This window comes from Pan troglodytes, chromosome 17 (assembly GCF_028858775.2).
Source record: "Pan troglodytes isolate AG18354 chromosome 17, NHGRI_mPanTro3-v2.0_pri, whole genome shotgun sequence".
Taxonomy (NCBI): domain Eukaryota; kingdom Metazoa; phylum Chordata; class Mammalia; order Primates; family Hominidae; genus Pan; species Pan troglodytes.
This window is the reverse complement of record NC_072415.2, coordinates 33,678,712-33,691,659: the sequence shown is the minus strand read 5'-3', so window position 1 is coordinate 33,691,659 and position 12,948 is coordinate 33,678,712. Positions and strand designations below refer to the sequence as shown.

Genomic DNA, 12,948 nt, shown 5'->3' with positions numbered 1-12,948 from the left:
GCTCTAATCCCTCCAGCCAGGTAGGTAATGGCCAGGAGTGCGGAGGAGGCACTGGAAGGAGGTGGAACAGGAAGGGAGTGCTGCCAGGAGGCTGGCCCTGCCCAAGTGAGAGGAAGGATGGTCATTGAGGACAACGGGGCTAGAAGAGAATGGTTGCCTCCAGGAGGCACAGCAGAGAAAGACTCTGGGGTGTGGTAACAGATGTGGGAGCAGAGCTGCTAGAGAAGGGGGGTCAGCATGACTCCAGGCACTGGTTGTCATCACTCAAGGTGATGAAAAGGGTGGGCACATCGGGGCTATGCAGGGTGCAGACTAAGCAAGGGACTTTCAAGATCTCTGGCCAGGCAGATACGCAGGAGATGGTGGTCACATATTGGAGTTCAGGAAAGATCAGAGATGACCTCACAGATGTGGGTGTCCTTCCCACAGTGGAGAGAATAGAATCGATGGGCATGGAAGATGTATCCAAGGAGAAATGACACAATGAGGGGCTCGGTGTCAAATCGGAAGGAACGCCAACACACAGTGACAAGTGGAAAAGAGAAATCACCCAAGGAGCGCTAGAGAAAGCGGGGAAAACAGAGAGAAAGCAGCTGCAGGGGCCAAAAGAAGAAAGGAGTGAAAAATGCTCCAGAGACTGGTCAGATGAGGAAGCAGGGGCTGGTGGAGAGGGGCGACGCCTACTCTCTTCTGTCCTAGTTCCCTTGACTTTAATTGTCACATGCTTTACTTGTTTATTTATTGGGGGGTAAAAGACAGCTGTAAAATTTAAACATTTTTCTACAAATATGACTTCAATTCCTTGGAAGAATTATTTCCATGAGCTAAACAGACAACCAGAATGGCCAGCCAGGCAGGCATGTGAGGAGCAAGTTGAGGAACGAGTGGAACGCACCAAAACCAAGGACTTTCCTTCTGGAACCTTCACAGTTGCGGCCACTTCAGGCTCTGAGATGTCAAACTCAATCTGGCCTTCGGCAATCACTTGATCCTGGCAGCCAAGCACATGGGGGCAAAAAGAGGCATGGAAGGAGCCTGGCAGAGAGAGAGAGAGACTTTCTGTCATGCACCAGACTGTAGATTCAGCCTGAGGCGGGCAGCAGGGCCTGCTCACTGCAGCTCACCTGCCCGTGGCCACCCGCCGTCCACTGACACCTGCGCGGGAAACGTCGGGTGTGCTGCTTGGTAAAAATGGATGACAAAGACGTATCGGCCCAGGTGTGGTACACGTCCTCTCAGGGTCACTTGATTCTAAGAGGAAAAAAGAGGAGGAAAAAAAATAAAAAACCCTCAAGCTGAAGAGCTATGAATAACTGGAATCATAGAGTATTCAAAGGTTAAAAAACAAAACAACCTAAGTATTTACCAAAGTGAAATGACAACCCATCTTCACCCAGAAGCCTTCACACATACATTTACAGTAGCTTTTTTTGTTGTTGTTGTTATCACAAAAACTGAAAACAAACCAAATGTCTCTTGGTTGCAGATTGGATAAACAAACTGTGGTACAATCATACATGTTGGAGGGGGTATAATTTGGTAAGTCAGGTTGGAAACCTGTTTGGCAATATTTACCAAAGTTGAACACATAACCCAGAATTGGCCTTCTGGGTACATATCCAGAAGAAATGTGTAATGTTTGCAAGAAGGCCATACTTATATGTTCATAACTGTGCTATGCATAATAACCATGCAATAAAGAGTCTGACTCCATTTTTTTTTAAGGGACGAGGTCTCGCTCTGTCACCCAGGCGGAGGGCAGTGGTGCAACCATAGCTCACTGCAGCCTCAAACTCCTGGGCTTAAACGATCCTCCCACTTCAGCCTCCCAAGTAGCTACGACTACAAGTACGTGCCATCATGCCTGGGTAATTATTAAATTTTTGTAGAGATAAGGTCTTCCTATGTTCTCCAGGCAGGTCTTAAGCTCACGGTCTCAAGCAATACTGCTGCCTTGGCCTCCCAAAGTGCTGGGATCACAAGTGTGAACCACTGTGCCCAGCTCTGACTCCATTTTTGATGTTTGCCCACTGACAGCTTTCAAGCCCTATTATACCCTTGTGCCTTTTGTCCCACACCCAAACAAGCTGATAAGACATCTCAGGGGCTCCCAGCTCCCTCCTTTGTCATGAGTGGGGAGTTCTCATCACATAAATTCCAGCCCCTGGGAGAGGGAGTCCTCCCTGGACGGCCCTGGCTGGCCCTCCCTCCACTCCCACCATGAAAACGAGTGTTTTTGAGGGCTAAAAGCTAGAGCCCACCCTCCTTTGGCTCAAGCTCGAGTACAAGCCCTGCTCTCCCCAGAAAGCCTCACTTTTTGAGTAATGAATCTTTTAACTCACAAAAATCTTCAACAGCAACAACACAATAACAACTAAAGCTCATCCTCATTTTTCAGATGAGATCCATGACTCGGGGGGGTAAATAGTTCATGGAAAATGACACACTAATTTCATGACAAAAGCAGGACTAGAACTCTTGTCATCTTGATTTCAACTCATTTCCCCCTATTATTCTGGACTGCCTTTCCCATATGGGATTTTATTTGATTCTGTCGCTCAGATCCTGTAGATTCCCAAATCCAATGCACTGTGAACACATGCAAACCATCTTTGAGATTATAAGGACATAATACAGGTTGGACATCCCTAAACTGAAAATCCAAAATGCTCCAAAATCTGAAACTTTTTGAGCACTGATATAACGTTCAAAGGAAATTCTCACTGGAACATTTTGGATTTCAGATTTTCAGATTAGGGATGCTCAACCCATAAATATAATGTAAATATTCCAAAATCTGAAATTCAAAACATTTCTGATCACAAGCATTTTGGATAAGGGATACTAAACCTTGTAATATCATAATGTAAATTATATTTTTATAATGCAGAACTTTAAAAGTCCTGTGATTTTTTAGCTTACGGAATGCATTACTTTATTATATTTCACCTTTGTGCTCTAGATGATTGATTAATAAATGTTTATGGATAATTTCCTACCTGCAAGGTACTGTGCTGGTGCAGTGGGGGATACAAAAAAGTTTACTGGTTCGAGACCAACCTGGGCAACATAGCAAGATCCCACCTCTACAGAAATTAAAAAAAAAAATTAGCTGGGCAAGGTGGTGCTCACCTCTAGTCCCAGCTACTTGGGAGGCTGAGATGGGAGAATTGCCTGAGCCCAGGAGTTGGAGGCTGCAGTAAGCCATGATCATGCCACTGCACTCAAGTTTGAGTGATAGAGCAAGAATCTGTCTCAAAAAAAAAAAAAAAGAAAGAAAGAAAGGTTCTTGGCTACAATAACTATTCTAAAAGTCTTATGATCCAACTTGGGAAGAAAACTAATAAACAACTATATTAAACAGCAGCAGTCCACAAAAATATAAGCTATCACAATATGGGCCATGAATAATTGCCAAATATCTAGTGGACAAAGCCCAGGAGGGAAACGGCATCAGGCAGGGGTGGTCCTAGGCAGGATTAACCAGATGCCTGCATTTCTGGGACTCTTCACAGAAGACAGTAGAGGTTCTCAAACTTCAGGGGCATCAGAATCACCTGGAGGGTTTGTTAAAACACAGATTTCTAGGCCCACCCCCAGAGCTTCCAACTCAGTAGGTCTGTAGTGGGTCTGTGAATCTGCATTGCTGACAAGTTTCCAAGTGATGTGGATGCTGCTGCTTCAGAGGTCATACTTTGAGAACCACTGGTTTAGAAACAGCACACTACCTGCGGTGCCTTCAAGGTGACCCCAGGAAGAACATCAACAGAAGGTGAAGACTGCTGGGGCAGGTGAGGGAAAGGCCTGCCACTTAGAACATCCAAAATTAATGCTGTTGGAGGAGTTTCATGGGCCAGGGAGACACAGGTGGCACTGAAAAATAGAATATTTAAAAATCTGATTTTTAAAAGAACCCAAAGCTACAGAACTGACCATCAGTGAAGAGACAGACTTGGAGCATAGGACTGCATGGGCATCAAAAGGATCCAGTGCTGGGGGAAGCATAGAACTCTAGGGATCTTTATATAACGATACTCATGCCAAGTGTATTCCAGCCACCTGTTCCATTGAACTAGTTGAAACAGAGAGAATCTTAATTTTGAAGTAAAGTAAGTTAGATAGAAACTTATGGAAACTTCCCTTTCCAGAACTAAAATTAATTGTTAAAATGAGATCAATACAATAAAACATTATTCACCTCTAAACATAAATATTGACAGAACACTATATAAGAAAGAAAAAATATACATCGTCTCTTTTACGCACAACCAGAATCACATTGTGTTGGTAGTTCCTACAGTCCTGACCACGCACGCCAGATTTCATGACCATGCCCATAAGCTGTTTTTGAATCTACAGCAAAACAACCCTACCAAAACCCCAATAAGCATTAGTTAGCTGATTCTCATCACATAGTTATGAGATAGGTCATTATTTTCATGGTTTTCTAAATGAAGAGTCTCAGACAGAAAGATTAAAAGATAGGAACAAAACGAGTCTTTTCGAGGGCTCAGAATAGAACTCAGCGTTCCTGCCCTCCAGGGGTAGGCTTAACCATTTCCCTGGTTGTTCCTGGGTCAGCTTCCTGATATTACGGAATTCTGGAAAAACTGCTGGGGTAAATTATTTAGCTGGTTTTTCTTTCTGTTTTAAATCCACCACCAGACTTTAGCACCTTGGCTTATGATCATTTCTGACGTTGAGTATAAAGTTTCAGCCTTACACTCATCCCAGTATCACTCAGAACATGAACGGGGAGACAGGAAGGAAACACATTACCTTTGATTGACAAATCGCCCATAACTGGCAATGCAGTGGACTTGCGGTCTCACATACTCAGCTGAGAATTCTTCAATAGGTATGATACAAACTTGATGCTAGTGAGCAAATACAATGCACAAAGGCACATTGCAGTTACCAGCAAAACCAACGGTATGGCCAAAAACACCCTTTAAAAAAAGCTATTAAGTAAAGGATTTATCCATAATAATTCTAATCGTTATTTTAAAGTAGTAAATATTGCAGGATGGCATGTCCTCAGGCATCATTACGTGCAACAAATCCTTTTTATTGTTTTATAGAATTACTGACTGAATTACTGCTGAAATACTCACATAAATAGAACTGAGAACAAAGCCATAAGGAAGCTCAGAAACTACTCTTTTCAGTGACTTCCAGTGCCTGTTTTTTTCTGTCTTGTCCTGCACCAATCCTGGCTTTTCAGGCCCGTTGGGAGGAAGACAGGGGATGTGGTGTGGGCCAGAGAGCCTGCTTTTCAAAGTGAGGGCTGCCACTGCTAGAAATAACCCTTCTTAATAAAGAATGACTCCCATCTCAGGCTAATTTGGCCTTTGTTGAAGGAACTGTCTCCAGAGCTAGTTTTTGAGTCATGCAAAAAAACTTAGTCATTAATTTATCAATATACTTCATTTTAAATCAAAACTGTATTACCAGCTTGATTGCAAAGCTATTCAGTAACAACAACAAACATTTTTGGTGAATACCACTGAGACTAGGGGGACTTACAAGTCCAAGATGGACAACACCCCTGCCTTCATAGAGCTTATGTTCTAGCCAGCCTTGACTCTGAATGGCATTTGACTAGTTCAAAAAGGGAAAACTTACCCTTAAATGATGAAGATTCAGCTCCATTATAATTTCCAAAGATGAAGAGGTTAGATTCCCTCAGATTGTTATGTTTTAAGAAGGAGTCATAATTTTATAATTATAATTTTTTAAAAACTGAATTCCAGCTACTTCTTAAGAGCAGACTCCAAGTTTTTAATACTATCAGGCACAAATATTTAAAACACATTAGTACAGGCTGGCCTGGCATTTCCCAGGGTGTGATGCATGTGTAGTATCAGTAGTAACAGGAAGTTGCTTCACACTTAGAGAATCTTAAATTCCCTGTGATATTCATTGTAAATCTGGCCACCTCCCTTCTAGTGAGATCCCACTGGCTCTGTTTATCAGAATACTCAATGTTCAAGTCATGACATTACAAGGGTGGGCATGAAGATTATTTAGTCTGCCACACTTGATATTTTAACTCTTAATAACATATATATATATCTGATTAACTGAACGATATTCTTTTTGAAATAGTTTTTTAGTTTTTTTAAACTAGGTAATTATAAGCTTTAAAATTTTGATAAAATTTACCAAGAAGCTAATAGAGATAATAAAATAGTAAGATGGAAAAGAAAATAAACAATAAGCAATGGGATTTCTAAACTCTGGCAATAATGGTAAACTAGGAAATATAATAACAGAAGACATTTTCTTTATAATAGTAGAAATGAATAAAAATTAATGAAATGGGATTTTGTGAGAGGTGCTTAAATATGACTAAATTTTATTAGGCCATATCAAAAAATGCTCAAACAAATGAAGAGGCAAGTCAGGTTCTAGATGGGAAGAATAAACATTAAACTGGCAATTCTTCACAGATTATAGGAGTAATACAACCCCAGCCAAAATTTTAATAAGCTTCAAAAAATATAGATATCAGCAAAATGCTTCTAAAATTCAATGGGCAAAACAGAAGCATACCAGAAGGAATCGGGCCATGTGTCCCTTGAGCTGAATGTCTGCATCTGCCAATAGCTCATACATGGCGATGCGGCTCATGTGATCAATCACAGCGCTCCGGCAGAGAACACTGCAAGAGAAAACAGAGTTTTCTTAGCCTGACTCCCGGCATCTCCCTCATTCTGCACATCCTTCTGGGGTGGCTGATGGCTCTTTGGTTTCACCTGTTTATAACTGAATGAATTATAGTGAATTTTCCTGCATGATGAGTTGAAGAAGGATGCAGCTCGCAGTCTCTATGGGGAAAATAACCTTCCTGCCGTGGCCAGTGTTGTACCTCTCAGGGCTAAAGGCCCCATTCAGTTTTTCTGCCTGGCTTGATGAAGTACTAGGTTTAGTCCTCGAGAGAAAGGGCCCCAGGGTCAGTAACTGCAGATCTCTAAGACACAGCCAACATTCTCGGGGCTATTCACAATTAAAGTCACCCACTAGCCTCACAGCCACCATCCCACGCCAAGACAGTGAGCATGCTGGCCTTCCTCCAGCATGGAAAGACCCTGAGTTTGCCTCTGAAACTCAGTCTGGTTCTCCTCCTTCTTCCTTCTTCATTTCTACCTGTGGTATCTCTTCCCTCCATCACATCAAGTGAGATACAGAGTTCAGGGGCATTTAAAAGCTCACAGTTTTGAACCAAATAACTCTAACGGTAAAACCCTTAGAGGAGGTACTTTTTGAGTAATGTTTCTGACTTCATACTCTGTTGCAAATGTTCTGTCTGTAAATATAATTTGAAACTACTGGTATATTAAAACAAAAGGACTATTTCTGAGAAATATTTGAAATAATTTAGGCAATGACTTTTTTTGGTGAGGATTAAAATGAGATAAGTTATATAAAAAGCCAAGCCCAGTGTGTATTATATATTAGAAACTTAATAAACTGTTGTTTTCTTTCTCACTCCCCTATGTGAGTGTGTGTGTGTGTGTGTGTGTGTGTATCCATTAAAACACATTCTTTTGGATTTAGGCATAATCCTAGGATTAAATATACTAAGTGATTTACTTAGTTTTATCCTTATCCTATATTAAATTCCTCCTAAGAAATAGCCTAACAGTAATAACCAGATTGATTTAATCACTAATGATCATCTCTCTTATGGAGAGCAGATTAGATTTATCACAGCACTACTTTGAAAAGTGGTTTTCTATTAGCACCACTGCTATTCTGCTGGGATTTTTTTTTTTAACATCGTTAGAACTCACTTGAGAAATGCTGGGAAAATTTGAAACCTCAGCAGAAGATGCTGCAACACTGAAAGGGCCTGTCATTTAACATAGGTTTTCATGGGTCAAATATTTTCCAGTTGCACCATATTTTTTGGACTCCCATACTTGTAGCCTGTTGATTTTCACTCATCCACATGACAGGCAAGGAAGAGAAAGAGGAAGTATTTTAGCCACGTGAAAAAATAGAACGGGACACTCCTTGGAGTGATTAAACACAATGAAAGTGTTTCCTAGACTGAAACCATGCTGTCCTGTGTTTCTAAGGATAGAAACTCCTAAAGCAGGACTTCGGTGTTGTCATGTTCAGAGCCAAAATGATCTGCAGACTGACATGCAGTTCACTCTCAATAACTCCATTCAGACTTAGGTGATGAAACAACACCCATGGTGCCCAGAAAGGGTGTCCTTTCTTTCTTTGGTTTTGAAACCACTCCTCTCCTTGGCATAGATATTCTCAGAGCTCTTCTGAGATGATTCAGAGTCACCAGGGTTGTTATGAATAGTTCCTCCTGCCCCCTTAGCCATCTCCACTTTGTATCCTGAGCAACAGTAGTCAAGCCATGGGATCTGGAGGTGGAAGGAGCTGGAGAGCCGAACTGGTGGGTGGGCGTGGACAAATGGGTATGGAGAAGCCCTGGTCCAGGCCCTGCGGCTAACAGTCTCCAGGCCTCAGGTGAGGTGGCAACCCACCCATCTGGGAGTGGACATTCCAGTGGTTGCTGATTTCATCTATAGATAGATACCGCTCATATCTTCAGATAATGACAGAACATCCCCGGAGAACTCTTTTAGGCTCATTTTGTGCTTCTGTTAAAACTCCAAATACAATTACCTTCTTTGGTTCTATCATCATCCAAAGACAAAGACTTCGCAGCTGCTTGTTTAGCGTTACTGAGGGCATGATGTTGATTCAATAGCCATTTCATCGATTCTCATAAAAGTTTCCATTCTAAGCTACTAAAAGTAACTCTTTGGATAAGTTTTTGTTTATTTGTTTATTTGTTTTCATTTTCACAACAGGGAAAATGTCCATTGCTTCAGGTCATCTTGGGTTTGACAAAAAGCAACATGAAAGTAGTAGTAATACAATGTTCAAGGCCATGGCCAAGAACTGGATGGGTTTACTGCAGTGCTCCATCTGCTGTTTCAAGGGACTCTGACTTCCAGTCCCATTTAGTATACAATTAATTTCATGTGGAAACACCCCTTGTGCTGATTCTTTAATTACAGCATGCTCTGAACATTTGCACACATCTTGAAATATTATGCAAACAAAACCATTTTTAATAAGCCCTTGTCAGTTAGTGCTCTTGGAAGAGAAGAACTTCATCAGGGCAAATTTTGAAGTCCTTTGTTAATTTTTTTTTCCACTTGACAATCATCAAACATTAATTATCCCCAGTTCTGAAGGTGTGTTGCAAAGGTAGGTGTGCACTCCCTAACACTACTGAGAATGAGTCTTTTTCCTTGTGCTATGCACCCAGGTACTTGACACAGCCTTTGAGGTGAGAGCAGTGAGTTCATTGCACCGCACCTGAGTGATAGAGAATCAAATAAAGAGGTTGTGCTGTGCCATGTGAATCTGAACCAAATTGCTAAGTACAGCATACAGCTTTTTAAGAAAATGCCACATTTTTACACTGCCCATAGAGAGGACTCCCAATACCCACATTGGTGATGACGTTGGGCCACACAACTAGTCACCTGCTTGTTTTCAAGAGCTGCCTCAAAAAGAAAATAACCTCCCAATGCAAATAACAGCCAAAGTTCCTAAGGCAGATTTCCTAATTGTTCCTTTACAGAGGAATTCCCTTGGTGGGGCTGAGTACCTGTAGTTGCAGCTGTAAATGTTCACCTGGCCTGCCAGAACAGACCCGGAGCTCTTCACATTCACATCAACCACAAACAGCTGGGCTGCCTCCGTGGAATACTCGACCACAACCACGTAGTGGCCAACCTGTGGGACGCGCAGCCACAGATGCAATTCCACCTGTCACAGAGGCCAAGCAGACAGACTGTGATCCAGCTGTGACATGTACAGGCCACACTTGCATCAGCAATGGTGAAAATAGAGCCCAGAAGACACCCTGGAAGTATTTTTATATGTCATCCCAGTAAGGAATATGGTCCTACAGGTTGAGATGCCAGATAAAACACATGGTGCCCTGTTAAATTTTAAATGGAAATAAATAACAAATAATGATTTATTGTTTATTTGGACAATTTAATGGGGCATCCCGTATTTTCGTTTTCTAAATCTGGCAGCCCTACTTAGAGAGACTTCTACTATTTCTACCCAGGAGTGTTTTTGCTGCTTGTTTCTCAAGGTAAAAGACATTCTAAAACTTGAAGTAAAAATTAAGTACTGATGAGGAATAAGGGGAATGGAAATGTGCCTTTGGGCTCTTTAATTGTTTTTTTTAAATAAGTTTTAAATTGTATCAAGGGAAATAATGTAAAACACACACACATCTCGCTCCTGGGATAAGGAGTGTTAATAAGGACTGTTAATGATTTTCATAGCAAACCATTTTCTATGCCCAAATATGCACACACGTTTTGTTTCGTTAAGAAAAACTGTGATCATAGTAGACAATTCGGGATGTCTTTGTGCTATGATGACAGAGACCACAGGGCCTGCAAAACCAAAAATATTTACTATCTGTCCCTTTACAGAAAAAGTGTGTCCTCCCCTGATATCACCTACTGGTTAGGAGCTTGGGGTCTGGAATCAGACAGCCTCCAGCTGTGTGATCTTGCACAAGTTACTTAACATCTGTATGCCTCGGTGTCCTCCTTAGTAAAATACAGATAACAATAGTACCCCCCTCTTAAGATTGTTCTGAGGATTAAGTGAATACATACAGAGCTCTCAGAAGTATATCTGACATATAAAAAACACTATGTAAATATTAATTATTATAATTTGATTATTGCTTTTTACTATGACTTGCTTTTTTTACTCAATGGTATTTTATATGTCTTTATTGCAAAAATATATACATGCAAATACACTTACATGCAAATATACTTCATTTTTTGAACAGCTGCCTACCATTGTGTGGTATGAATATAAAACTATTTAACAAATCCGTTATTGAGGGACACAGGTTGTCTTTAATTTTCCCTACAACCTATAATGGTATACAATCATCATGCATATATCCTAATGCTAGTATTTCTGTAAGATTCCTAGAAGTGGAATTGCTGGGTCAAAGTGTGTACACATATTTAATGCCTGGGCCAATATTAGAACTTTATTCCTCAGCAGTGTAACCCACCTCCGCCTGCAAGCTCAGGCCCAGGCAAGATTTACCACACTTAATTAAAATGGTCCTCCCTCTCCCTGCCTTAGGAAATTCACATTTGGTATTCCTTCTGAAAGGCTCTGAACCATGTAACTGCTATTTTCCACAGTGATTTTTTTTCTGTCACTTAAATGACAGAAAGATTTCCCTCTGGGAAAGAATGTGGATCAGCCATACCAATGTTGACTCCATGTTCTAGAGGGAAATATGGCTCTGCCACTGCTCCGTGTGGCGAGGTTACTGCCAGCATTTCTCCCCTGGGCATCTCCAAACAAGGGCCTGACTGTCATTACCCCACCACAAAACACTCACAGGTCAGTGATGTACCAGGTTTTCGCCCAGAAGTTATTACTGGCAGCAAGTTCTATCTAGCACTCTATTATAAATTTCTACTACTCTTTCCACTCTAAATTGTATGGATTACCTGTTGGAAGACTTGTTTGAAGAGTTTAAGGTACATTTGATGGGCAAAGTCAGGTTTGAGAAACTCAGATAAAAGATGGCACACAGAAACTTTACTGCTTGCTGTTGTGATTATTTATGTGTGTTATTTATCTTTAAAAAGGTGAACTTTAATGGAATCAGTGTCAAACTGGAGGAATATTTCTGGTTCTATGGCACAGAACTGACCTCCACTAGTTATTAGTGTTTTAGGATAAATACATGGAAAGTGGGTTTATCAAATCTGTTGCCTATACAAACTAAAAGGGATAACTAATATGTCTGATGTCAAAATGAGGATTCAAATGATTTGGTCAGCAAATATTACTGAATACCTATGCTATGCCAGTCCACCAGCCAGGTGATAGGTATACAATGGGAAGCAAGACAGACATACCCTCAGACAGACTTGAATCAAGTAATTAGATAACTAGACAAACACAGCATAAAACTACATGTGAATAATGTTCTGCAGAGGTGTAAGACAGGGGCCTGAGCTAGTCGAGGAGATGAGGGAGAGCGGAAGGCTTCCTTGAAGAACAGCAACTTAGTTGAGTGTGGAGGACAAGGAGAAGACAACCAGGCCATAGGGGAGAGAAGAGTGTTTGGGTAGAGGGAACGGCTTGCAGTAGGAGGCTACATACAACATAGAATGCTGTAGGGTCCCATATAATGCAAGCCCAAGAGACTGAAGGTAGGTCAGAGGAGCAGAGAAACAGAGAGCAAGAGGGAGTATAATAAAATTGGGAAGTAGAAAGGGCAGTTTTATAAGCCATGTTAAAATCTTTGTCTCTATCCTAAGAGCAGTAAGTGTTGATCAAATATTCCCATCAGAATGTGAGTGCTGGCTATAGTCTGGAGAAAAGATCAAGAGGTGCAATGGGCAGAGCAGACGTGGGTCAGCTAGTTAGGAGGCTTCTACAGAGATTCTCACAAAAATGATTGTATTTTGGACAAGGGAGATGGAAGGAGAATGCCAAGAAAAGTTCGGGATGTACACTCACAGATAGATTAGTTTGGGTGGGGGAAAGAATTGGAGAAGTCATGGATGACCCTAAGAATTTTGGCTTATGCAATTAGATGGATGGTAGCAGCATTAATTTAGGTAGGGAATACCGAAATGGAGTTTGAGGTTGCTTTGAAACATCAAAGAGGTAATGTCAGGAAGGAAGGTAGACTTGCTGGTCTGCATATAAAAGCAGAGGTATGACTGGGCATAACAATATGGGAGGTATCTGTGTGGAGGTGGGTCTGATACAATTGCCATGGATCAGACTCCTCGAGACAGAACATAGAGTAATAAGGCCTAGGACTGAGCATTGACAAATTCTAACACTTAATGGCTAGACAGAGGAGGATGAGCCTGCAAACGATATTTT

General features: G+C 41.3%; 1 protein-coding gene across 12 annotated transcripts in view; it reads right to left on the bottom strand.

Moving 5' to 3' along the window:
* LAMA3 (laminin subunit alpha 3) overlaps window positions 1-12,948 on the bottom strand; it is a 267,407-nt gene that overhangs the window by 111,440 nt on the left and 143,019 nt on the right. For all 12 annotated transcript variants that reach the window (XM_009433807.5, XM_054672139.2, XM_001156417.6 and 9 more), the window contains 6 exons: window positions 9,650-9,810; window positions 6,556-6,664; window positions 4,780-4,877; window positions 3,729-3,873; window positions 1,125-1,251; window positions 896-1,035 (listed from right to left, as the gene is read on the bottom strand). In XM_009433807.5, the coding sequence (XP_009432082.3) occupies window positions 896-1,035; window positions 1,125-1,251; window positions 3,729-3,873; window positions 4,780-4,877; window positions 6,556-6,664; window positions 9,650-9,810 (780 nt within the window). The remainder of the gene's footprint in view (window positions 1-895; window positions 1,036-1,124; window positions 1,252-3,728; window positions 3,874-4,779; window positions 4,878-6,555; window positions 6,665-9,649; window positions 9,811-12,948) is intronic.